Source organism: Diospyros lotus, chromosome 15 (genome assembly GCF_014633365.1).
Source record: "Diospyros lotus cultivar Yz01 chromosome 15, ASM1463336v1, whole genome shotgun sequence".
Taxonomy (NCBI): domain Eukaryota; kingdom Viridiplantae; phylum Streptophyta; class Magnoliopsida; order Ericales; family Ebenaceae; genus Diospyros; species Diospyros lotus.
In genome coordinates this window covers 24,704,700-24,730,479 of record NC_068352.1, presented here as the reverse complement: position 1 = coordinate 24,730,479, position 25,780 = coordinate 24,704,700, and the positions used below count along the sequence as shown (strand labels likewise).

Below are 25,780 nucleotides of genomic sequence, written 5' to 3'. Positions count from 1 at the left end.
ATCGGAGTGCTCTCGAGAGCAATCTCAAGGGCAATTCTTTGAAAGTATTTATACCATTTGAAGAAATCAAGGAGATTGGGCAACACTTAAAAATCAGTTTATTTTTTTAATGTCATTTAATAATATATTATTCATTTGCATATTAATATATGTTTGTTATTGAAATCGTACTAACTTGAGCATTGGAGTGCTCTCGAGGACAATTCAGATGGTAGTTTTTTGCAGGTATTTTTTAGCATATGAAGGAATTGGGCGCCCTTCAAGGAAAGGGATATTGAAAAATACAAAATCAACAATCACTTGTAATTATTTATAAACATATTTTAAAGAATATTTATTGCATTTAAAAAAAATAAAAAAAATAAAAATCAATGACCCACGAGCCGACCTGTCTTGGCCCATATATTAAGGGTCATAGGATCGTCGGGCCTCAATTCCCATTACCCCAACTCGCCTCCCTTACTGGCCAAATTCGGTCTGACCCACTAAATGGGTTGGCTAAGCGGGAGGTGGGCTGGCCCAACCCGTCCATTTGCCATCTTTACTTGTGTCGAACAAGCGGGCTAGTAGGGAGTAGGTGGTGTGTGGGCCTCACCATCTCCCATGGGCCCATACCTCTCTCTTAAATTACTTGCGTTGGACAATTGTTATGTTATTCAACGCAGATAACATAACAATTCTTATATTCAATGTACTAGTGTCACAAATAAATATTTAAATAATATTTTTATGTGAATGTTTAAATAATATTTTTATATTTAATATTATGTATACAGTAATTAAACTATATAGATTGATTTGAGGGGTATAACATATCAAAGTATAGAAAATCAGGGTGCTAAATCAGAAGTGAGTACTCAACCACCGGATCCCCCCAAACGTTCTAAATTTCAAAAATCAGTTGATCTCGCTTTCAAATTTCACTACCCATTTCATGAAGCTTTTCTACAGACGCCATTACAGCTCTCTCCTTCATCCCAACCTCAAAACCAGCAACTACCCATCAGCCAGAGAGTCCCAAATCCTCCAACTCTGCAAATCCGGCTCCATTTCCGAGGCCCTGCGACTCCTCAACTTGGCATCTTCCGCCGAAATCTCTCTAAAACCGATCCTATACGCTTCTCTGTTACAGACTTGCACCAAATTGCCGGCGTTGAACCGTGGACTCCAACTCCATGCCCGTGTCATCAAAACCGGGCTCGAGACAGACCGCTTTGTTGGGAACAGTTTGCTTGCTTTTTACTTTAAACTGGGTTCGAATTTATCCGAGACTAGAAGGGCTTTTGATGGGCTTTTTTACAAGGATGTTGTTTCTTGGACTTCGATGATATCGAGTTATATTCGTGTGGGAAAACCCAGAGATTCAATCCGTTTGTTCTTGGAAATGTTGGATTCTGGGGTCCAGCCCAACGCGTTTACTCTTTCTTCCGTGATTAAAGCATGCTCGGAGATTGGGGACCTAGAGATTGGTCAGTGCCTCCATGGAGTTGTTTTTAGAGAAGGGTTTGATTTAAATCATGTTATCACTAGTGTTCTGATAGATATGTATGGGAGGAATTATGAACCAAGGAAGGCACGCCAACTGTTCGATGAATTGGCCGAACCGGATGCTATTTGTTGGACTTCGGTTATTTCAGCGTTCACAAGGAATGATTTGTTTGGGGAGGCATTGGGGTTCTTTTATTCGATGCAGAGGGATTATTGTTTATTGCCTGACGGGTTCACATTTGGGACAGTCTTGACTGCTTGTGGGAATTTAGGGAGGCCAAGACAAGGTAAGGAAGTTCACGCTAAGGTAATTACAGCAGGATTTTGCGGAAATGTGGTTGTGGAGAGCAGTCTTGTGGACATGTATGGGAAATGTGGATTAGTTGATGAGTCTCGACGTGCTTTTGATTTTATGACCCAGAAGAACGGGGTATCTTGGTGTGCGTTGCTTTGGGGTTACTGTCAAAAGGGGAATTTCGACACTGTTATTGAGCTTTTCAGGGACATGAAAGAGGTTGATCTATACAGTTTTGGAATAGTTCTTCGAGCTTGTGCCGGTCTGGCAGCGGTTAGACAGGGGAAAGAGGTGCATTGCCAGTATCTGAGGAAGGGTGGATGGAGAGACGTCATTGTGGAATCAGCTTTAGTTGATGTGTATGCGAAGAGTGGCTCAATCAATTTTGCTTATAGGATTTTCATGCAGATGCAGGTTAGAAACTTGATAACTTGGAACTCAATGATTTGTGGGTTTGCTCAGAATGGTAAAGGAGAAGAAGCTCTAAGGATGTTTGATGAGATGGTTAAGGAGGGGATTAGGCCAGATTATATCACATTAGTTGGAGTTCTTTTCGCTTGTAGCCATACGGGTTTTGTTGATCAAGGGAGCGAACATTTTGCTTCTATGTCTGAGCAATACGGGATTAAACCAGGGATTGAGCATTACAATTGCATGGTTGATCTCCTAGGCCGCGCTGGGCAGATTGAAGAAGCTGAAAACTTGATACAGAGTTCAGAATTTAAAGATGATTCCTCTCTTTGGGCAGCTCTGCTTGGGGCTTGCTCAACCAGTACAAACTCTGTTGTTGCAGAGCGCATTGCTAACAGAATGATGGAATTGAAACCTGACTACCATTTGAGCTATGTTCTTCTAGCTAATGTGTATAGGGCTGTTGGACGTTGGAATGATGCTCTTTCAATTTGGAGGCTAATGCAACATAAAGGGGTTAAGAAGATGCCTGGGAAAAGCTGGATTTGAAACTAAGGACTTGATTATTATGATGCTCTTCTTTTGGCATCAATTATTTTGGCTTTCCCGGCCAGAACCTCAAACGAAGGAATGATGTAGAAAATAGAGAAAATTGGCTTTGAGATTGAGCTGATTCTAAAAAAACTCTTCCTAGAGGATTGCTAGCTGCATTTTAGATTCTATCCTCAGGTCCTTTGTCTGGTTGATTGCAGCACAAGAACTATATATTAAGATTCTTTCTTATTTTTTGCCAACTACAAAGTGGACGCGATTAGAATAACTCTTTGTTAATACGTGATTTAAGTGACTATGTGAAATGACCTTCATTTGTTTCCTTGGAGGATTTCCTCCAATCTGGTTCTACATTTCAATGATAAGCCAGTAAATGCAACTTCATCTACAAAAGAGAAATATTATGCTCTACTCTTTCCTCCCAGAAGACCCTTGACAAGAGAAAATGCAAGCACCCGAAGCCTCTTGACAAATGACAACTATACACCCCTGATTCTGGCTCTTGCTAATCATGTCAGTTCATCAGAGTGTCTGACCTAAAGCATACATAAATAAATGTCTTTTTATTTACTTTGATCCATCAAAACAACAGAAAGCTCCTATACATTTATTGTCAGGACACAAAAATCCAAGGGGAAACAGATTTAACAACATAATTTCAATGCAAGGTCTGAAAACCAATGAATTCAATATAGAATCTCAAAGACAGTGTGTATCAGGGTTGGCCCCAAAGAGTCTGGTGACTGACTATAAAATGTATCTTTTCTAACTAACCTTGTCTATCAAGGTTCTGTTTCTTCACATAGATGTTAAGTAATCATACGAACACCTTCACACTTGACACACTGAGAAGTGCATGAAAATAGTGACATGAGTTTCAGACTTTCAGTTTTCTACGCATTATCCAATCAAAGAATCTGTCCACAAATTCCATTTTCAGTCCTATCTGTCACATCATAGTGCCGCCATCATGCCCCGTCTTGCAGCTTCACGCTTCATCTCTGCTTCTTTACCACTGCCCCGGAAATATGTGTATACTTGCTGCAATATTGAGATGAAGGACAGGAATATCAAGATAAGGCAGGAAAGAAGAGAAAAGAGGACTTTGTAAGAAAAACCAACCTGGATAACCCACATGCTGATCAGTGACTCGAGGCTGAAAAGCCCAAACCCAATGAGGTAAAAAGTCTACAAGCAAGAAGAAAATGATTAAGTTGCTGAAAATAAACAAGCAGCCATTCTCTCACCGGCGGATGCAAAGCGGGCCCTTGGTCCCCCCCACCGCTGTCCAAATTTTTTTTACTGCATTCACTTAGGCCCTCAAAAATAAATTTGTTTCAGTTTAGCTCCCCCAATTTTTTTTTTATGTACAGCCTCCCAAAAGAATTTGTTAGCTAATACAATTATCCAGGTTAGATACTTAAAAACTTTGCTGTTACTTATTTTTATTTTTCAAATCACAAATTATAAGTGTATGTGTCATTTGCATATAAAAAAATAGTTGGCATGCGTCAGTGTATAATCATAGTTGGGAAACTGGAAGAATCACAATTTCATATTAGAAAGAAAGCATATACATCACCTCGCCTAAGTCTAGCTCCTACATCTGCCACTATATGCTCTCTCAATACATACATGTGAATATATAAATATTAATATGCAACTATGAGCAAATTATAAATCTTTCCGCCCAATTAAGGCCATTTGAGCCCCTACTGCTCTAGATGATGGTTGACCTGGACTACCAGGCCAGTAGGAAGTTGCCATCTACTTGAAACCATTAATCATGTACATTTAGAAGTGAACACAATCGGTTCCTAAACCAGGAACCTAGGATTTGGATCGAGCAATGAGATGAAAATTCTCGATACTTTCATTCAATGATAGGAACTCTATTTATATAAGTTTCTATGCTACCTAGTCCTATTATTTAGGAGATAATGTACAACAGATTTTAGAGAATAAATTAATCAAGATAATTGCTATTTTTACTCCTATCTTCTCCTATTATTTATCCTGATTTTTAGGTGTTTATCTTCATTGCCACTTGATCCTTATCTTCACTGGATTATCCATCTCTTGCTGCATATCAGCTCCGGTTTCTTCTTTTCTGGTAATTCCTTAGCAGCTAGGACTCTCCAACCCCCCCCCCCCCCCCTCAAGCCCAGGAATAGATATCTCTCATTCCTAGTTTGTCAATGAGAGTCTCAAAACCTGGTCTTGCCATGGATTTGGTGAGAACATCTGCCACTTGATTTGTTGTGGGAATATATATCAGCTTTATATCTCCCTCTTCAATCTCTCGTTGGATGAAACTTCGATCAATCCGAACATGCTTCATTCTATCATGTTGCACCGGGTTGTCGACAATGCTTATGGCCGGCTTGCTATCACAATAAAGCCTTGTTGGTTTGGTTAGAGACATTTGTAGATCCTCCATTAGTCTCACTACCCAAATTAGTTCACAAATCCCTTGGGCAACTGCCCTAAATTCTGCTTCCGCACTACTTCTTGCCACAACTGTTTGCTTCTTACTTCTCCATGTGACTAAGTTTCCCCATAACTTTGTACAAAAGCTTGATGTAGACCGACTATCAATAACTGAGCTTGCCCAATCTGCATCAGAAAAACCTTCAGCACCTCTTTCATTTGTCTTTTGGAACATCAATCTCTTACCCGGTGTGCCTTTTAGGTATCTCAAAATGTGATAAACAGCTATCAAATGTTGTTGAGTTGGAGCATGCATAAATTGACTTATGATACTCACTGAATAAGCTATGTATGGCCGTGTCAATGAAAGATAGATCAATCTTCCAACTAGCCATTGATACTTTCCCTTGTCAACTGATGGATCATCATCCTTTCTTTCATACTTCCAATTTCTTTCTAGTGGAGTATTTCTTGGTTTGCACCCAAGCATTCCTGTCTCTTTTAGAAGATCAAATGTATACCTTCTTTGAGATATTACCATACCTTCTTTGCTCCTTGCTATTTCCATCCCTAGAAAGTATTTCATTTTTCCCAAATCCTTTACCTCAAACTCTTCTTTCAGTCTCTATTTTAGGGCTGCCATTTTATCGATGTCATCCACATATACTATTAAGATGTATCTTTTTCTATCTCCATGTTTAATGAATAGAGTATGGTCGGCTTCACCTTGCTTATAGCCAAATTGTTTCAAAGTTGAGTTGAACTTCTTAAACCATGCTCTAGGGGATTGTTTCAAACCATAAGGATATTTATGTAACTTGCATACCTTGCCAATTGTTCCTTGATCCTCCAAACCGGGTGGAACCTTCATATAAACTTCCTCTTCCAACTCACCATTAAGGAATGCATTCTTGATGTCGAATTGGAACCACTCCCAGTCTAAATTCATAGCAATAGATAAAAGCACTCTAATTGAATTTAGTTTTGCCACCGGAGCAAATGTTTCCTCATAATCTATCCCATGGGTTTGAGAGTACCCTTGGGCAACTAACCTTGCTTTATAGCAGTCTATACTTCCATCTGATTTGTATTTGATGGTAAAAACCCATTTGCAGCCTATAATCTTCTTGGTTTTTGGTATATCAACCAGTTCCCATGTTTGATTGTTCTCCAATGCCTTCATCTCCTCCATCACAACCTTTTTCCAGTTTGGATCTCTCAAAGCTTCTTGTATACTGCCTGGGATCGACACTCCATCCATGGTTGTAGTAAATGCTTTAAACTGAGGAGATAACTTGGAATAGGTTAGGTAATTTGATATTGGATGTTTTGCCCAAGACCTTACCCCTTTCCTGATGGCAATTGGCAGATTCAAATAGCTGTTCACTGTGTTGTCTTCTTCACTTGGTGGACCTGTCATTGGTTCTAACAATTGGCTGATTTGAGGATCTGGTTGTTTTTGTCTCCTTGAATATATCTTAACAGGTTTTTCAGGACTCAAGTCTCCCTTTATATCAATCTCCAATAGTTATGCTGATGGGTGAATAGGTTTAGGGCTCGAGGCAGGCAGCATTTCAAGATTATTTTGGTTATAGGTGGCTGGCTGAGAACAATCAGTAGCATCTGTTTGAACCGGATCTTCACTTGGAGTAGAAGAGGAAATAGGTAGGATGACTGGTATTAAAACAGTGGGATCCCAATGGTTTTCCTGGATTCGTGACTGATTACTTGAGTGGTAGAATTTAGTTTCATCAAATGTTACATCACAAGAGACAAAGAACTTTTGTGATGTAGGACAATAACACTTGTACCCCTTTTGAGTGGATGAGTACCCAATGAATATGCACTTGAATGCCTTGGGTTATAGTTTATAGCGATTAGGGTTTGTTTGGTAGACATACACCACACATCCAAAGACTTTCGGAGGAAGAGTGTTGAGTATCCTAATGTGAGGAAAGATGGACATGAGGTTGTGCAATGGAGTTTGATATTTTAGAACTTTGGTTGGCAGCCTATTGATTAAATAAGAGGCTGTTAGGACAGCTTCACCCCAATATTTATTTGGAGTAGAACTAGTAAACATTAGGGCTCTAGCCACTTCAAGCAAGTGACGATTCTTTCTTTCAGCCACTCCGTTTTGTTGGGGTGTGTAGGGGCATGTGCTTTGATGTAGGATTCCATTTGTGGTGAGGTATTGAGTGAAAGGGTATGAAAAATATTCCCGACCATTATCAATCCTAAGAATACAAATGGAAGACTGAAATATGTTTAGAATCAACTTGTGGAAGTTTTGAAAAATTGCACAAACCTCAGATTTTTCCTTCATTAGGTATACCCAACATACTCTTGTGTGGTCATCTATGAAGGTCACAAACCACCTAGCACCACTCAAGTTTGGATCTCTAGCTGGTCTCCAAATATCGCTATGGATCAAGTGAAACGGTTTGGAAGGAGTATATGGTTTTGGTTGATGAGAGCTATGAGTTTGTTTGGCAAGAATACAATGATCACAATTGAGAACCAAATTATTTTTATTGATGAATAAATCAGGGTATAGGTGTTTCAAATATTGAAAACTAGGGTGATCAAGTCGTCTATGCCATAACAAAATTTCTGAATTTAAGCTAACTGAAAGAGAAAAACTAGGAGCTAACTGATTTGGAGGAGCCTTGTTGTCCAATATCCAATAAAGACCATCCTTTTCCTCAGCACTGCCAATCATCTTCCCCGTGGACTGGTCCTGAAAAATGCAATATGAAGGGAAGAGAGTTACAATGCAATCCAAATCCTCAGTGAGTTTATTCACTGATAGCAGGCTACATTTTAAATTTGGCACATACAAAACAGAATCAAGAGTTAAACCGGCCACACACACACTTCATCTTCTAGTAGTTAAGGAGAACACTGAATTACCTCTTTGTGCTATAGGCATTGAAGTGTTGGCTGTAACTCCATCTGATTCCTTTGACATATGGGTGCCATTCAACAATTTTTGTAAGAACTCCACCTGATTAGCTGTAAGATTCAATCCCATACCTTTTTCTGTTATCTGAGCACCTGCTGTTACTGCATTCTGAATGCTCGCAACTGCATATGCTGGTCTTTCCTTCTCCTTCTTACCCCTTGGTTGCCAGTTTGGTGGCTTTCCATGAAGCTTCCAGCATGTTTGCTTCGCATGATACGATTTGTTACAGTGTTCACACCACTGTTTGGCCTTGGTAACTTCTTCCCTCTTAGATGCAGCAAGTGCAGAACCAGCATTTGGTTTTGGTTGAGTCAGCATAACTCGTCTCCTACTTTCCTCTCTTTTGACTTCTGCAAAAACTTCTCTGAGAGTTGGCAATGGCTTGATGCCTAGAAGCTGACCTCTTACTTCATCCAAGTCCGAATTCAGGCCTTGGAGGAAGTCAAAACACCCGCTCTTTCTCCAACATTCTGTTGTACTTCTGCCTATCACTCGAGCACTCCCACTTTCGATCATAAAACAAATCCATCTCTTGCCAAAGCTCTACTAGGTTGTTGTAGTATTCGGTGACCCTGAGACCACCTTGTTTTGTAGTCCTAATAGCTGCTCTGATCTCAAAATACTGGGCTGTGTTTTCAAGATCAGAGTATAATTCTTGGACTGCATCCCACACCTCTTTTGCAGTCTTGTAAAACAGATAGGTTCGGCCTATCTTTGACTCCATAGAGTTGATCAGCCATGCCATGAGAATAGAGTTTTCTACTTCCCATCGCTGGTATTCTGTTGATTCTTTTGGAGGAGTATAGATAGCCCCGGTGAGGTAACCGAACTTCCCCTTGCCTTTGATCACCAGGGTCACGGACTGAAACCATTCCCTGAAGTTTCTTTCGTTTAACTTGTGCTGTGTAATCTGCAGCGTCTGGTTATCCATGGTGAGGATGTTGGTAGGAGGTATGGTCGCCTGTGTGATCGGTGGTTGAGGAACTGAACTACGAGAGGATTCTTCTACCGTAGGAGTTGGGGTTGTTGGATTGGAGCCAGCCATATTGATCGAGAGTCTTGGTTATGATAACCGAGCTCTAATACCATGAACACAATCGGTTCCTAAACCAGGAACCTAGGATTTGGATCGAGTAATGAGATGAAAATTCTCGATACTTTCATTCAATGATAGAAACTCTACTTATACAAGTTTCTATGCTATCTAGTCCTACTATTTAGGAGATAATGTACAACAGATTTTAGAGAATAAATTAATCAAGATAATTGCTATTTTTACTCCTATCTTCTCCTATTATTTATCCTGATTTTTAGGAGTTTATCTTCACTGCCACTTGATCCTTATCTTCACTGGATTATCCTTCTCTTGCTGCACATCAGCTATGGTTTCTTCTTTTCTGATAATTCCTTAGCAGCTAGGACTCTCCAACAAGAAGCAATTTCCCTCATACCATTTTACTCTCTGTTCAAAGGACCTTATAAATATGACAAAATTGTTGAAATGAAAAAAATTATAAATTATTAAACTTATGATTCTTTTGCACAAAATGATCAAGTGATACTATGCATGCGCTTAAATCTTAAAACTTACCCCAACCAAAACATGATCACCCAAAACATCTATTGCTGGCAAGATTCCCCTGTTGCACAATAAAAGTGATGCTTATCAGTTGCAGCAATACCAAGAAAATAAAACAAATTTGCAAGGTATGAAAAAAATCAAACAGACATCGTCCCCATACAGTCAATTTAGTCGTTTTGCAGTAAAAATACAGATGACATGATTTACTCACTGTCTAGTTGGTCATACAGCCTAGTTGATAAGACTCACATAACTTTGTTGATAAAGTCAAAGCCTTTTATTGGGAATAATTTTTAAGCATGGCATGCTATCTTCTAATATTTTGAAACGGATTAAAGTTTTAATGGAATATTGGGTTTAAAGTTGTTACTAACATGGATGGTTTTTCCCCCTCTAGGTAAATGCATATAAAGGAGAAAGCTCACAAAAGTGGGCAAATCTGGAGAATGAATAAAATTTGAATCTCTCTCTCTCTCTCTCTTTCTCTCATCTTCTTAAATCCTCTTTTACTATCCTCTGTTCTCTTGTTGGTGGTGGTTCTCCATTCTCTCCTTCAGGTCTCCATTTTCTGTAATGCCTCTCCTGCATTCTTCTTCTTCCTCCCTGTTCTGTATGCAACTTGTTCCTTGTTGCTGCACATCATTCTTCTCTGATTTCTGCTACTTATTGTCTATTTCTCCATCTTTGTTCCGTTCAGTCCTTCTCTCTGGATCTCTGTGTCTTCCCTCACTGGTCCACTACGCTTATTCATCTACTGCCTGTTGCCAGTGAAGCCCATTTTGCCTAGATTGTTGGTTTGGCTTCTTCCTAACAGTATTAGCTATGCTTATGGACATCAAACGATTATTTTTCTCATCACACATTACAGGAAATTCTCTAGGAGTCCAAGCTACATCAGTTGGTAGCAATGACCTTGCATACAGCCAGGGTGATTTTATCAGTTTATGTTAGTAGGCTATGGATGTCTCATTCAACAACTGTTCAAGTGGTATTATCATCTCCAACCAGCAGATATCCAGATTCTGTTCCTTCTTAGCCATTAAGCATTTTAAAAGAGATGCTTATGGTGATGCTAATGATTTCTGATGTATAAAAAGTAACAAAACTCATTTGGACACGATAGAGCTGTCATAATTAGATGGAAGTGGACAAAACCCAATGTTTCTGAGATGAACAGTTTGAAGAGAACTACACAGAGCTCTTCAGGGGAATCCTTTTCTTGAAAACCCAAATTAAATGGTTTGTCAGAAGTCTAGATCATTATGAATTCGCCTTGTCTTCCTATGATGTTGGTCATTATCCTCAAAATATAGGATTGTCTTTGCTCAAATACTAATTCCTTCCCTTTTATTTTCATTAATAATATCAATCACTTTTACCCGCAGAAATAACACAAATTTCAACAGGTTATATGCAAGTATCAGAACTAAACTGGATACTAAAGCAGTAAATGTGTTAGTTCTTGGTTCAGTGATTCAGCTTCCAGTTCCAAGTTCCCATAAAATGGAGCTGGGTTCAAAATTTCTGAACTTACAGCATTAAGTGTGTTCCAGATGGATCACACCATAACAATTCAAACTGGTAGCCAGTTTTTTATTCCTTGATACAATTAAGTGTCCAGACTGGGCCACCCAGTTCAACCAGTTTCTTAATTAGTTGAAGCAACTAACGGTACCAGACCGGGACCACCTGCCAGAGCCTAGTCAAAAGTGGCTGAACGTGCCAGTCTGGTCCATTCCTGATAAAAGTGGTTGTACTGCCATTACCCCTCTGAATAAAGAACTTACGTGAGAGATTTCCCCTTGAAAATAATTGGAGGAGCAACGGAAGCAAAGACGCAGAAGGCAATGTGGAACTGTATGAAAGAAAGAGGAAAAAAGGTTAAGGGTTCCTTCAACCCAGAAAACAATTCTAAGGAGGAGGAGCAAAAGCTTACCGCATAACTCAAGAAAAACCAGCCAAAGCTCAAAGCACTATCAGTCCTGTGATAGGTTAACAAACAATTATATAACAGAGCGTCCCAGGTGGATCCCAGTTTTTATGGACATTATTATACTGAAACTGTAGATAGTTATCAATACATCAATACATCAATATCTGTGCACTCCAATTACAATCCCATTCTGACCCCTGAAAGGTATACTTTAGTCAAGCATATATAAGGAGGGCAAGTAGGTGAATGGCATTTTTTTTAGTTGATGAATCCTATAAAAGATGATCCTATCCTTTTTAAAGAATCATTGGTATGTCAGTTCACCATGAATCTAACAAAAGTTCTTATTCATGGTGTTAAGGGTATTAATTTATCAGTATTAGGGGGAAAAATGGATACATTACAAGCATCCCCATAATTGCCAAAATAAAAACTGTAATCAGCGTATTAAATTCCTAAACCACCAGGCAATTTTAGCATGAAAACTTTCTTTTGAAGTTAGAACACTATTTTTGCTGCTTCCAACGTGAAATTAACATCATTCCTATGGTTCTTTAAATCTTCAACTCACTCTCCAACTTTAGCATCCTCATACTTGCTAGGAGTATTTACAATTTCAGTTATACCAAGGCCTTCATAAAATGTTGTTTACCAATGCCATTAAAGTAGATACATTTTTTGCCACTGACTCATATTTCATTTTATAAAGAGGATAAGTTGAGCTGTCCATAAAGTCTTCTCATGTACACATTCTCTTTTACTTGAGGTGGGGTGTTTGGAAGGTCTATGGACTTTTATACCATGTAAAACAATTTCAATGATTTGAAATCAACATTATATTGTTGCTTCAAGGAAAATGAGCCTGGTTAGGTCACAGGTTTAAAAAGTTACAGGTACTGCATCAGAATGGTAAAAACCACAAATGATTATGCCCCACATGTGAATTTTCTGAATCTGTTGGACAGAAGTATCTTTCTAAAATCGCTTCCAGACAGAAAAATTGTTTCTAAAAGATAATTGTAATAAATAAAACATCTAATCCCCAATTATATTAATAAATAAACTGTCAAAGCACAAGATACCCTAAGAGCCAACAGGCCACAAGGCAAATAGAAGGAGCATTAAGATAGTACCTCATAGCACGATAAAGAGGACGGTACCAGAATACATAGGCCCCTGGAACTCCAGATATAAAGTAGATAATAGCAAGGAACCAAATTGTTGGGCCTAACGGAAAGAAAATATTGAGAACAAGATATGCATCAGTTACTAACAGTGGTTTATAAGTCTCTATAAAGAAGATAGACATGTAAAGTAGTTTCAAACCAACCTTCTCCTTTAATCCAGGCTAAGGTAACTGCTATAAAGTTCCATGTGAGACATCCTACCAAGCCTACAAAGGCCAAGAAGTTGAAAAAATTTCTTAATAAATCTTATAATGACGGACAACAGTGAGCAATACAGTCAACAAAATATACAACCCGACTCCAGAAAGAGTCATTTTAACGAGATAAATACTTGATATGTCCTACCAATAAATCCAACCAAAGACTGCATGATTTTAAGGACACATGGGTACAGTTAAATAATATATATATGTATATGTATACGGAGAGATGTTTTTAACCTTCCTGTTCATTTAAATTTCCAGATGTCATCTGGAAATTCACATAATGAATAACAGATTTGGAAATTTTAAAAAAAATTCAGAGTACTAGAATTTGTACACAAAAGGTAATTCAGGAATATAACTTGAAACTTTGCCCTTCGGCCCCTTCCCAAGATCTATAAAAAGGATACATGGTTTCATTAAAAAAAGACCTTACCACCAGGGGCGGATCCAGAAATTTATGTAGGGGAGGCTAAATTTTTTTTTTTTTGAGGTATAAAATTACACATCACAAATTTTGGGGTGGGCTGAAATATTTTTTGACTGAATTATTAGTAAAATTTATTATTTTTTACATTAAAAAAATAATTTTTAATATTAAAAATTTATTTTTAATTGTGAGCTGAGCTCATGCATGGGTCCGCCCTGCTTACCACCAAGTCTTCAAGAAAGTGTACAATGTATAAATGGGTTCTCCATTTAATACAATCAAATGTTGTTATTATGAACTAAAAAATAGAAGAATCTTGTAAAAGATTCTCAAATAGGCAAGGCTTGCCACTAGGGATGATAGTTCAAGTGTAGTAGCTAGTGGAATCAAAAAGGTTCATGGTATCAACAACGAACATCTTATCCAATAGAACCTTTTTGAGACACCAATCATCATTATCATCATCACATGCACCTTATCCTAACCAAGTTAAGGTTAGTGGCACAACATTCATAATGTCAATTGACTTCTAAAAGTCACATTGACAATAAAAATCTATGCAAAAGAACAATGTGCCATAGTTTTACATTGGATGCCCTTCCTGATGCAACCCTCAACAAGGAATGGAGATAAAGTTCCAACACTATCTTTATATGGAAAAGTTTCATGAGATGGCAGTGAAAGAAAATAATTGATATCATTGTGTTCCATCACATTGTTGATATAGTGAAACCAAGTTATATGACATGGAAACACAACATTTTGTGAGACACTACTATTGCCACAAAAAAAGGACTTATCTACTACATCAGTAGCATTGAGGTAACTAGAAACCAAGTGGATAAAATTCACAAATTTCAAAAGAACATGAATGAGAAGGCCAAATGCCAAACTCAAGTATGTAGTAAATGCTACAATGCTATTCCATGAAGAGATCTTCCACAACAAATATCTTCCATAATATTATGAGTCCAAATATCAGAAAAAATTTATAGTTAACAAATAATAGGTCTGATTTGACTAAAGAAGATGCGGAGCATCAAGTTGGAACATTATATTTTATCAGGTAATTTTATAACTCAAAATAAGGTTCTAACTGAGGGTTTATCAGGTTATGTGCAATAGATTCATCAGTATCAGTCAGTTGCTATCCAGGTATGAAACGCCCTCCCTCCTCTCACCAAAATAGAGCATACACACAAGTTCAATCAGACTATTTTTAAGGCAACCAGTGAACCGGAATGGGGTACTTTGCATTCTCTCTTCAAGCATAACATCCATGGGGGCGACAAAAAGAATAAAGGCTGTGCTTAGAAAGAACCACCTTTTGCATTTTCTTTTTAATGACATTTTGCAACAATTTGTTCATGATCAAAGTTTAACATAATCACATATCATGTTCTTACATTATTGTTGCAAAATCATTAAATTAGCTTCAGAAAAAAATATTTATTCACAACATAATAAATTTTATTTATGCACAAATCTAGAAAAGTGTAGAACTCAGAAGGAAGGTTATCAGGCAAATTCATTTTTACCCCAAATCTAGATGAACATGATGCAGCTATTAACCCAAGTTCAGACTCAAATAGCCAAACCACAAAGCAAAACAAAGCATTGCAAGTATTTAAGACTTCCCAAAAGATGATGCATGCAGGCGTAAAATAAAAAGCAAAACAAGCAGCAGAATCTCCACAAAAGCTATAAAGGGACCAGAAAAATCATCCATGGCCCACTAATCCAGAAAATTTCAAAAGGATAAATCAGAAAAGATGTGCATTAAACTTGAATCCAACCATAAGAAGTAGATTCAAGTTTGATTTTGTCAACTAGTTCCTAGACTTTTCATCATAAATAATACCTTTTCGGTATAAATGACTCATCAGAGGGACAAAGACAACTTACTGTTTAGCAGGGACCAATGTGACTATCAAGTATCAACCCTCTAACTCACTGGGGGAGAAACCAGAACTAATCGCAATTGGCCAATTTTTGTCCAAGCGAGGCGTGCTCAAGTTTTGGAGAGCAAGAAACATAGAATTCATAAAGCTGATTTGAGTAAATATTTTATTCAGCTACTTGATTAAGTGTCAGACATCCATTGGTTTACATTCTTTAGTAATGGATTTATACTTATTCAACATTGTTTTTCTCTTTCAAAAGTCTCATTTCTTTTCTTTCCTGTTCCCAAAGGTGGTTTTTAGTTTTTAGGCCTCAGATACTTTCATCCTTATATGTTAAGGGAGCAGGAATTTTGTATAGACAAACCGCATTCAATAGTTTAGTAAAGGTTTTAGAGAGTAACATACAGGTTCTGTATTTCAATTTAATTCCCCATTCCCTCTTCCTCTAAATTTGCTTTGGAGCTGATAGCTTGCTAATTTGAGTCTGCAAAAGACTAGATTTTAACAAAATTTCTTGTTCATCCAAGTTTATCCTGTCTTAGTTATCTACCTTCAACCATAATCAGGTCTTGAGCCAATCATATTAATTTTGGCTCATATCGACACTATTCAAGTTGGATGCTTATTAATTCCTTCAACATGGCTTGTAGATTGAATAATCTCCCCAACAATTCTAGTTTTAATACGTTTTACTCCTTATCAAAGCTGATCCCAAACAAAGATGCAGGAGGGTTTTATTAGGCATCCAACAGGTAGCATAAAAAACATTAGATCTTTCATTATAAATTCTAGACAACATTATTTGAGGTGTAACCTGTCAAGTTCCTAGGGTTTTAATCTAGGAATTCAAGTGACAAACAAGAAGAAGAAGAAAGGAAGAGAGAAAGGAGAGAATTTCAAAGAGAGAGCTGAGAGAATGAGAGAGAGAAGCATAAAGCTGTAAAAAGAAAATGAGAGAATAACTTCCACAATTTACTTGATAATTTCAGAAACCTAGCATAGCTTAACATATAAAAGCTATCCAGGTTCTTTTTGCGGCAGTTACCACTAAACATGGCAATTCTTCTATGTTCTTCACTCTGAACTATAAAGTAGACCTCATTCAAAGATGGCAGTTTTTCTCGGCTAAGGATCTGTGCTCTAACTTGATCAAATTCAGGGTTAAGTCCAACTAAAAACTCTACTATTCTATCTCTTTCTAGCATTAAGGTTAGAATAATAGTGTCTTCACTACATACCCATCTTAATGTCTTGGTAGTGATCCAGTTCAAGCCAAAAACCATTCATCTTGTTATAATAATCTGTCACATTCATAGATCCTTGTTTTATGCCACTAATATTGGTCTTAATCTCATAAACAACATATGCATCTTGCACCTTTGAGTATGTCCTTTTTACCGTCTCCCATATATCCTTAGCCGTAGATAAAAACATGTAATTTTTACTTACCTCGAGCTGCATTGAACTCCATAACCATGACATTAACATGGAGTCCTCAATGTACCAAGTAGCAAACATAGAAACTGAGGACTTAGGGGCTGGTCCAGTGAGGTGAGAGATCTTCCCCCTTCCCTTCAAAAAGGTCCTTACCAATTGAGGCCATTGGAGGTAGTTGCCACCATCCAATCGGTATGATTGATGCATGCTGGGCAACTCACCAGAAGATGGGCCTCCATTCGTAGATTCAATAGATATTGCCTCTTTTGTTGGCGTGAGAGATGTGGCTTCTGTGATCTCCGACATTCTATAGGAAGATAATTAAATGAGAAAGGACAGGAAGCAAGTAGGGCAATGAAGGCCGGAAAGAACAAGATCGTAGCAGGGGCAATGAAGGTCGGAAAAACAATTCTAGGACTTCCTTAGGTTGGCTCTAATACCATGTAAAAATCGATGAGCAGAAAGGAAGTTTAGAATCAAAATCGTGTATTGAACAATAGGATACATTCCCTATTAATAGGGAAGAGGATACACTATAGGAAAGTTCTATGAAAGGAAATATATGCTACACAATAAACAAGGAAACCATATATACAACTTTACAGATTTAGGAAACTATTTTAAACTATGATCACATTCCTAATCTTTGGAGAGAATCCAATATATTCTTGGAAAGGCTGCTTGCAATCTTTCTCTCCAAATCATGTGTAATCTCGTGATTCATTCAACAATCCACTTCTGTCTATTTCTCTTGATTATATTTTATGTGTCCCTAGGCCCTTATGGTCTCATTTCTATTCGTCGTCTCACTCATTCTTTGAATTGTCGTGTTATCTTTGATTCCAATTCTATTCTTGTGCACATCGGGGTATGAGACGGATGATTGGCACCATACGTGAGTTTGAAGGACTTTACCATCTTGCCCTGCCGTCATCTACGACGTTTGCTTGTGCTACTATAGAGGCATCTCCTCTTTAGATTCATTCTCGGCTTAGTCATCCTCACTTATCTACTCTTTCGAAAAATGATTCCTTCATTGTCTGTTCTAGAATGCGAGTCTTGTCAGCTAGGAAAACATGTTCGTTCTTCTTATTCTAGTTGTGTTAATAAACGAGCCAATGCTCCTTTTAATCTTGTACATTCAGACATTTGGAGTCCTAGTAGAGTCAAGTCTAAACAAGGTTTTTCCAATTTTGTTACTGTAATATCAAGATTCTGTATAGCTTGTGTGTGTACAGGGTTGTGAGAGATTAGAGAACAATACATGTAATCGTCGGTTGTGATTTCAAGAAAGTGGAGAAAGGCCAAAGGCAGTCTGGACATAGGTTCTTCATTTGGAGAACTGAACCAGGATAAATCCCGACTTTGTATGTGTGTATGTGCTTCTGTTTCTACATTTTGTTTTCTTCTGTAGTGTGTGGGAAGTCGTCTATTTTGATTGAGTGCGATGGAAGACTGGGATTACAATTTGGTATCAAAGCTGCTGCCGTCACCTTTCGAGAAATCAAGAAACTCGAGAAAAGGGCATTGGTAAGGGTAGTTCATCATGTCTTCGTCTTCATCCATCTCAAGACATGACATTGAGAAGTTTGATGGGCAAAACGACTTTGCCCTCTGGAAGATGAAGATGAGTGCTCCCCTCAGCAATGCTCCCCTCGGCAATCTTGGTCTTAAGGAGTCATTGGAAGGAGAAACGAAAATGCCTAAATCCTACACGGAAGACCAAAAGAAGGATATCCTCAAGAAGGCCTACAACACGTTGATTCTAAGCCTCGGTGATAAGGTTTTAAGGGAGGTGTCCAAAATGAAGACGGCAACGGAGATTTGGCTCAAGTTGGAGAGTTTTTACATGACAAAAGTCCCTTTCAAGCCGTCTCTACCCAAAGGCCAGGTTCTTTACTTTTAAAATGCATGATAATCAAAGACTTTAAGATCACATAGATGAGTTTAATAAACTTTGTTTAGATCTTGAAAACATAGATGTGAAGCACGATGATGAGGACAAGGCTTTAGTCTTGCTCACTCATTACTTAGGTCTTATGAGACTTTTGTTGATATCTTGAAACACGGTAGAGACACCTTAACACTAGAGGATGTGATAAGTGCCCTAAACTTTAAGGATTTAAGGACCAAGGTGGAGGGAAAATCCTCCACTAGGGATGTCTTGACTGTAAGATCTAGAAGCCGTAAGAGAGACAATAAAGGTAAGGGAAAATCTAGGTCAAAATCTAGGATAGGAAAGAACCCTATAAGATGTTAGCACTGTCATGAAGAATGCCACATTAGGAGAAACTGCCACAAGAAAAAGAAGGATTTTCTTGATAAGGAGAATCCTGATGGGGGTGTAAATGTGTGTGAATTTGGTTATGACAGTTGCGATGCACTGATGGTTTCAGAAAAAGACGAGTCTAGTGATTAGGTTATAGACACCAACTGCTCTTACCACATGACCCCTAAAAAGCATTGGCTGCTTAATTATCAAGAAATAAATGGGGGAAAGGTCTTGCTAGGCAATGACCATGAGTGCAAAGTATTAGGGATTGGTGATGTAAGGTTGAAAATGCATGATGGATCATATAGAACTCTCTCTGCAGTGAGGCATGTTCCAAAACTCAAGAGAAACCTAATTTCTCTCGGGGAGCTGGATAGGAATGGCCTAAAATTTAAGGGCGAGGGTGTAGTATTGAAAATATCAAAAGGATCCCTAGTATGTATGAAGGCAGTGCTATAGAATGACATATACCTTCTACAAGCAACCACCTTGAGTGGTGAAGCTGTAGTGGTAAGCCACAATGACCAAAAATAGGCAAGGTTGTGGCATCTACGAATGTCACACATAAGTGAGCAAGGGCTCAAGGAACTTGCCAAGCAAGGTATTTTAGAGCATGGTCAAGTTACTGGACAGAGTAAATGTGAGTCTTGTATCTATGACAAAGCTGCAAAGGTAAAATTTAGCAAGAAAGCTATTCACTCATCTAAATCACCCCTAGATTATATTCACTCGGATTTATGGGGGCCAACTCAAACCCTAACCCATGGTGGCTCTCGATATTTCTTATCAATCATTGATGACTACTCTAGAATGCTTTGAGTCTATGTCTTAAAAACAAAGGATCATACCTTTGAGGCTTTTAGGACATGGAAAAAGATGATAGAGAACCAAAAGGGCAGATCTATCAAAATCATAAGAACTGATAATGGTCTTGAATTCTGCAATAATGAGTTGAACCAAATGTGCAAGGATAGTGGGATCCTTAGACATTTAACTGCCCTGAGTAACCCTAAACAAAATGGGTTGGCCGAAAGAATGAATAGGACCCTATTAGAAAGGGTAAGATGCATTCTCTTTCATTCAAATATACCCAAGGCATTCTGGGGAGAGGCAGTTTCAACAACAACTCATGTGATAAACAGGTCACCATCAACTGCTATTGATTTTCAAACTCCCCATGAAAGATGGACGGGGCATAAGCCAAGTCTAAGCCACCTTAGAGTATTTGGATGCGTAACCTATGCTCATGTGAAGCAAGGCAAGCTAGAACTTAGGGCAAAGAAATGTTTATTCACAAGATACCCAACAGGTGTAAAAGGTTACAAATTATGGAACCTTGAACCGGAAGGGCCAAGAACAATAGTCACAAGAGATGTGACATTTGATGAAAGTTCTACCATGAAAACAAGAAATACTGAAATCCAGCCAGACTTAGGGAACAATACTAAGTACATAGATGTGGATATTAAAGGAGTAGTGTCTGAAAACACCCTAGAAGTATCTGAAAAATGATTAGGATCTAGATGATCAGGTCCAGGAAGAGGATTAGGATCAGGACTCAACTCAATATGAGGAGAGTGAAGGAGGTAGTGATGTAGACTCTAGCCTAGGAGATCAGCCCGATGTATCTCGGTACAATGTGGCTAAGGACAGGCAGCAGAGGAGCCGAAAGCCTCCTCAGTGATATGTTTTCTCAGACCTGGTGGCATATGCCCTAATAAGTGCATTTGAAAGTATAGGAGATGAATCCCTCACCCATGAAGAGGCAGTGGCCTCTAAAGAATCAGGCAGAAATTGCATCCTTAAGAAAAAACCAGACTTGGGATCTGGTTGATAAACCAAAAGGACAGCATGTAGTGGCCTGTAAATGACTTTACAAAATAAAGAAAGGTGTTGGAGATAACCCTAAACCTAGGTATAAGGCTAGGTTGGTTGCTAAGGGTTTTACCCAAGTTCAAGGAATATATTTCAATGAGGTTTTCTCACCTGTTGTGAGACATACCTCAATCAGAGTGTTGTTGGCCATCACTGCTCATTTAAACCTAAAATTGGAGCAAATGGATGTAACAACAGCTTTCCTTCACGGAGACTTAGAAGAGAGAATTCTAATGGATCAACCTAAAGGCTTTGAGACTAGAGGAGAGGTGGAGAATGTGTGTTTGCTTAAGAAATCCCTTTATGGGCTTAAGCAGTCTCCAAGACAATGGTATAGGAAATTTGATATTGTTATGTTGAAACAGGGGTATCTTAGAAGTTCCTATGACTACTATGTTTACTTTAAACATATCTCACCTAACATCTAAATTTACTTGCTTCTCTATGTGGATGACATGCTCATAGCAAGTCAATCTGAGCAAGAGATTCAGCAACTAAAGTTAAGATTAAAATCTGAATTTGAGATGAAGGAACTAGGTGAAGCAAAGAAAATTCTAGGGATAGAAATCTCTAGAAACAAATAGCAAAGAAAAATTTACCTATCTCAAAAATCCTATCTAGAAAAGCTAATATCTAGATTTGGAATGGAAAATTCTAAGGTGGCAAATGTGCCATTTGCCTCTCATTTTAAGTTATCCTTGGATTAGTCCCCCAAGGATGAAGAAAGTTTGAAGGAAATGGATAATATACCATTCTCAAGTGCTGTGGGAAGCTTAATGTATAGTATGGTGTGCACTCGTCTTGACCTAGCTCATGCTATGAGTGCTGTGAATAGGTTTATGGAAAACCCAGGTAAAACCCACCGAAATGCTGTAAAATAGGTATTGAGGTATCTAAAGGGCTTATATAATACTGTTTTGTCTTATGGTGGAGCAAACATAGGAGAACATGCTAGCATCATAGGTTTCTCAGATGCAGACTATGTTGCTGATTTAGACAAAAGGAGATCCACAACCGGGTATGTATTTAAGTTGTGGAACTCAACAATCAGTTGGAAATCAAGCCTCCAACATGTGGTAGCTTTATCTATAACAGAAGCTGAATACATAGCTGTATCGGATGCTATAAAAGAAGCTATGTGGTTTAAGGGTCTAGTTAGTGAACTCCTAGGGTCAGATGTGAAAACCACTTTGATGTGTGATAGTCAAAGTGCCATTCATTTGTCAAAGAACCAGGCTCACCATGAGAGGGCTAAGCATATAGACATTAGGCACCACTTCAAAACAAGATGTTATACTAACCAAAGTTTCAAGTGAAGAGAATGCAGCTGACATGTTTACTAAAGCTGTACCCATCGCAAAGCTAAAGCATTGCATGAAGATACTGCAAATTATTCCAGATGCTAAGTGAAGAAGAGCATGGCAGTATGAGAGGATGCAAGTATAAGTCCTAAGGAAGAATAATCCAACTCAAATGGGTGGAGAATTTATTAAATCATTTGTCTTTGATTAGTTAGAAAAACTAGGGAGGGTATTTGTCAAGGATGTATTCAGTATTTCACTAGTTAGTTTCTATTAAGTTGGTTAGTAGTGTAATGGTTTTATCGGGATATTTTCTTGTAATGACCACCCCTTATGTATTATAAATAGGGGGTCAGGGCCTCATTGGGAGGCATGGGTTATTTCCTATCTTGAGCAAGAAAGTTCGAGAATGTGTTGTCTGCGAGAGTGAAGTAGAGTGCTTTGTAATCTCAAGATTTTGTATAGCCTGTGTGTGTATAGGGTTGTGAGAGATTAGGGAACAGTACATGTAATCGTCGATTGTGATTTCAAGATAGTGGAGAAAGGCCAAAGGCAGTCTGGACGTAGGTTCTTCATTTGAAGAACTGAACCAAAATAAATCCCAGCTTTGTATGTGTGCATGTGCTTCTGTTTCTACATTCTATTTTTTTCTTTAGTGTGTGGGAAGTCGTCTATTGTTCGTGAGGATTGAGGGTTTGATTGAGTGTGGTGGAAGACTGGGATTACAGTTACATTTATTGATGATCATTCTCGTTGTATTTGGCTCTACTTAATGAAAGATCGTACTCAATTACAATCTTTATTTACTTCCTTTTGTAATGAAATTTCTATTCAATTTGGTTGTACCATTCAGATCCTTCACAGTGATAATGCCAAGGAATATTGTTCTTGTGCATTTCAGGCCTTTCTCTCATCTTGGGGTATTGTTCATCAGTTGTCTTGTCCTTACAATCCGCAACAAAATGGGGTGGCTGAATGTAAAAACTGTCATCTCATTGAAACTGCTCGGACACTTCTCCTTTACATGCATGTTTCTGTTCTCTTTTAGGATGCCCTTTTTCTCACTTCTAGTTATCTGATCAACCAGATGTCATCCACTATTCTGAATGGGGCCATTCCACATACTGTACTTTTTCCTTGTGATCCCATCTATCCTACCCCCCCCCCCCCTCGCGTGTCTTTGGATCAACCTGTTTTATCCATCTTCTTTCCCTTGGTTGTGATAAATTGTCTCCTCACTTGATCAAGTGTGTGTTCCTAGACTACTCTTGCCATCAAAAGGGATACAAGTGCTACTCCCCTAAACTTGGTAGATACTTTCTCTCTTCTAATGTCACATTCTTTGAGTCTACACCTTTTTTCTCTTCTTCGTCTGATGGGTCTTCTTCCCCCCTTCATGAGGTTTTTCTTGTTCCTTCTTTTCCTCCTTTGGTCCTAGTACATGTTTCTATTCCTCTCCAAACTTATCAACGTCGTTCTAAGCCTCCGTCAGTGCCTTCAACTCCCGCTCCTCCTATTGCAGATGATGGTATTCCTCCAGATTCGTGTCTTCCTCCAGCTAGTGCCATTATGCCATCTCCCTCCAACTCTGCCCAAGCTCCTATTCCTCGTGGTACACGTTCCACTCGCAATCCTCATCCCATTTATACTTTTGTGAGGTATCACCGTCATATGTTTATCCTACTTTTGTCTCTGCTCTTTCTTCTGTTTCTATTCCTAAGACAGATGCTGAAGCTCTTTCTCACCCTGGGTGGAGACATGTTATGGATGAGGAGATGTCTGCCTTGTTGGCTAATGAGACATGGGATCTAGTTCCTCTCCCTCTGAGGAAGTCTACTGTTGGTTGTCGATGGGTGTTTACAGTTAAGGTTGGTCCAGATGGTTCTATTGACCATTTGAAGGCTCAGATGGTTGCTAAGGGCTATACTCAAATTTTTGGTCTAGATTATGGTGATACATTCTCTCTCGTTGCCAAGATTGCTTATGTTCGTGTTTTTCTTGCTATGGTCGCTATTCAACAGTGGCTTCTTTATCAGTTGGATATTAAAAATGCTTTTCTTCATGGCGGCCTTCAAGAGGAAGTGTATAATGAGCAACCTCCTGGTTTTGTTGCTTAGGGGGAGTCCCAACTAGTATGTCTCCTGAAGAAGTCCTTATATGGCCTAAAACAATCTCCTCGGTGCTGGTTTGGTCGCTTCAGTTCTATCATCTAGTCTTTTGGTATGAGTAGAAGTAAAGCTGATCATTCTGTTTTCTATCGCCATTCTCCCAGTGGAGTCATATTATTGGTGGTGTACATAGATGACATTGTTATTACAGGAGATGATAACGTCGGTATTGGGCAGTTGAAGAATCATTTGCATACTTATTTTTAGACCAAGGATTTGAGCAGGTTGAAGTATTTTCTTTGCATTGAAGTAGCTCAATTTGCCCATGGTGTGTCCATCTCTCAAAGGAAGTATGCCTTAGATATTTTGGAAGAGACTAGTATGCTTGATTCCCAACCTATAGATACTCCTATGGATCATCTTGCAATTTCACTTTCTCTGTTGCCTGCTTAATTGTTGTGGGCTGCAGCATTTTCACGGTAGGCCTAAGTTCTTCTCTAAGGCCACTTATAAAACTTGAAACAAAATAGGTCTCAAAGAGAGAAGGGTTAGTAATGATCATCAGTGCTTTAAGTTCTTCAAACTTGGACTGATATTCTGAAACCATTCCAACTTGTTTGAACTTGTTGAATTCCTCTATTACGTCCGTCATATTCTTGTCCCCAAATCTCTCACAAAATTCATCCACAAATTCCTGCCAACACACTCTCCTCTAAGCCTAGCCCAACCTTGATACCATGCATCCACTGCATCATTCAAGTAGGCTGAAGCTAGATTAACCTTTTGAGAATCCCCTATGTTGTAAAACTGGAAAAACTTTTGGCATCTCCTTACCCTCCATCTAAGATTTTTTCCATCAAACATAGGGATCTCCAATTTTGGCATTGGCACCATACTATGAGTATAGGAATTATTGGCTGAGTTATTTTCTGCCTTTTTCTCATTCAACCTTTCAGCCATAATTTCCTTGCCATTCATGTTTTCTACCACTACTGCAGAATTTCCAGGTTGGTTAAGACATGAGCCATTACCTTCTAAGATAGGATCTCCATGCTCCTTTGGTGGAAAGTCCTCCAATAGGCTTAGTTGAGGGATCTTAGAAAACATTTGCAAGAAACTGTCCATTCTCCTAGTCAAACCCTCCATCGAGGCATCCAGCTTATTTTCCAGCCCCTCATTCCTTCCTGGCTTTTGCTCGCCCCAGCCTCCAGTGCCTCCATTTGAGTCTGCAAACTTGACACCAAGCAGTTAACCTAACTAACTTGAGCCTCTAGTTGCTTCATTTGGGCACCTTTCGCCATTTCCTTAGTTTCAATTCGTCTAACTTAACTTTGAACACCAACTAATAACTGTCTGATTCTGCCTTCAAAGATTGATTGGATTCAACTGCTAGGGACCTATATCACA

General features: G+C 38.6%; 2 protein-coding genes across 4 annotated transcripts in view; one reads left to right on the top strand and one right to left on the bottom strand.

Annotated features, from left to right (window-relative positions):
• The first annotated feature begins 833 nt into the window (after positions 1-833).
• On the top strand, positions 834-3,120 carry LOC127791508 (pentatricopeptide repeat-containing protein At1g03540). The gene has a single exon (XM_052321426.1). It carries the CDS (start codon positions 935-937, stop codon positions 2,741-2,743), a length of 1,809 nt encoding a protein of 602 aa, XP_052177386.1. The 5' UTR covers positions 834-934; the 3' UTR covers positions 2,744-3,120.
• Positions 3,121-3,311: 191 nt separating this feature from the next.
• The window catches only part of LOC127791935 (secretory carrier-associated membrane protein 1), a 54,792-nt gene continuing 32,323 nt past the window's right edge, over positions 3,312-25,780 (bottom strand). For 2 of the 3 annotated variants that reach the window (XM_052322141.1, XM_052322142.1), the window contains 7 exons: positions 12,987-13,049; positions 12,790-12,883; positions 11,660-11,705; positions 11,511-11,578; positions 9,733-9,781; positions 3,869-3,934; positions 3,312-3,787 (listed from right to left, as the gene is read on the bottom strand). In XM_052322141.1, the coding sequence (XP_052178101.1) occupies positions 3,701-3,787; positions 3,869-3,934; positions 9,733-9,781; positions 11,511-11,578; positions 11,660-11,705; positions 12,790-12,883; positions 12,987-13,049 (473 nt within the window). In that variant the 3' untranslated portion in view covers positions 3,312-3,700. Of the gene's footprint in view, positions 3,788-3,868; positions 3,935-9,425; positions 9,604-9,732; positions 9,782-11,510; positions 11,579-11,659; positions 11,706-12,789; positions 12,884-12,986; positions 13,050-25,780 lie in introns of those variants that run through there. The other variant, XM_052322143.1, reaches the window with a different exon arrangement.

What these genes read in the sequence shown, in the direction of transcription:
- LOC127791508 (XM_052321426.1), top strand. Translation starts at nt 935, where the DNA reads ATGAAGCTTTTCTACAGACGCCATTACAGCTCTCTCCTTCATCCCAAC.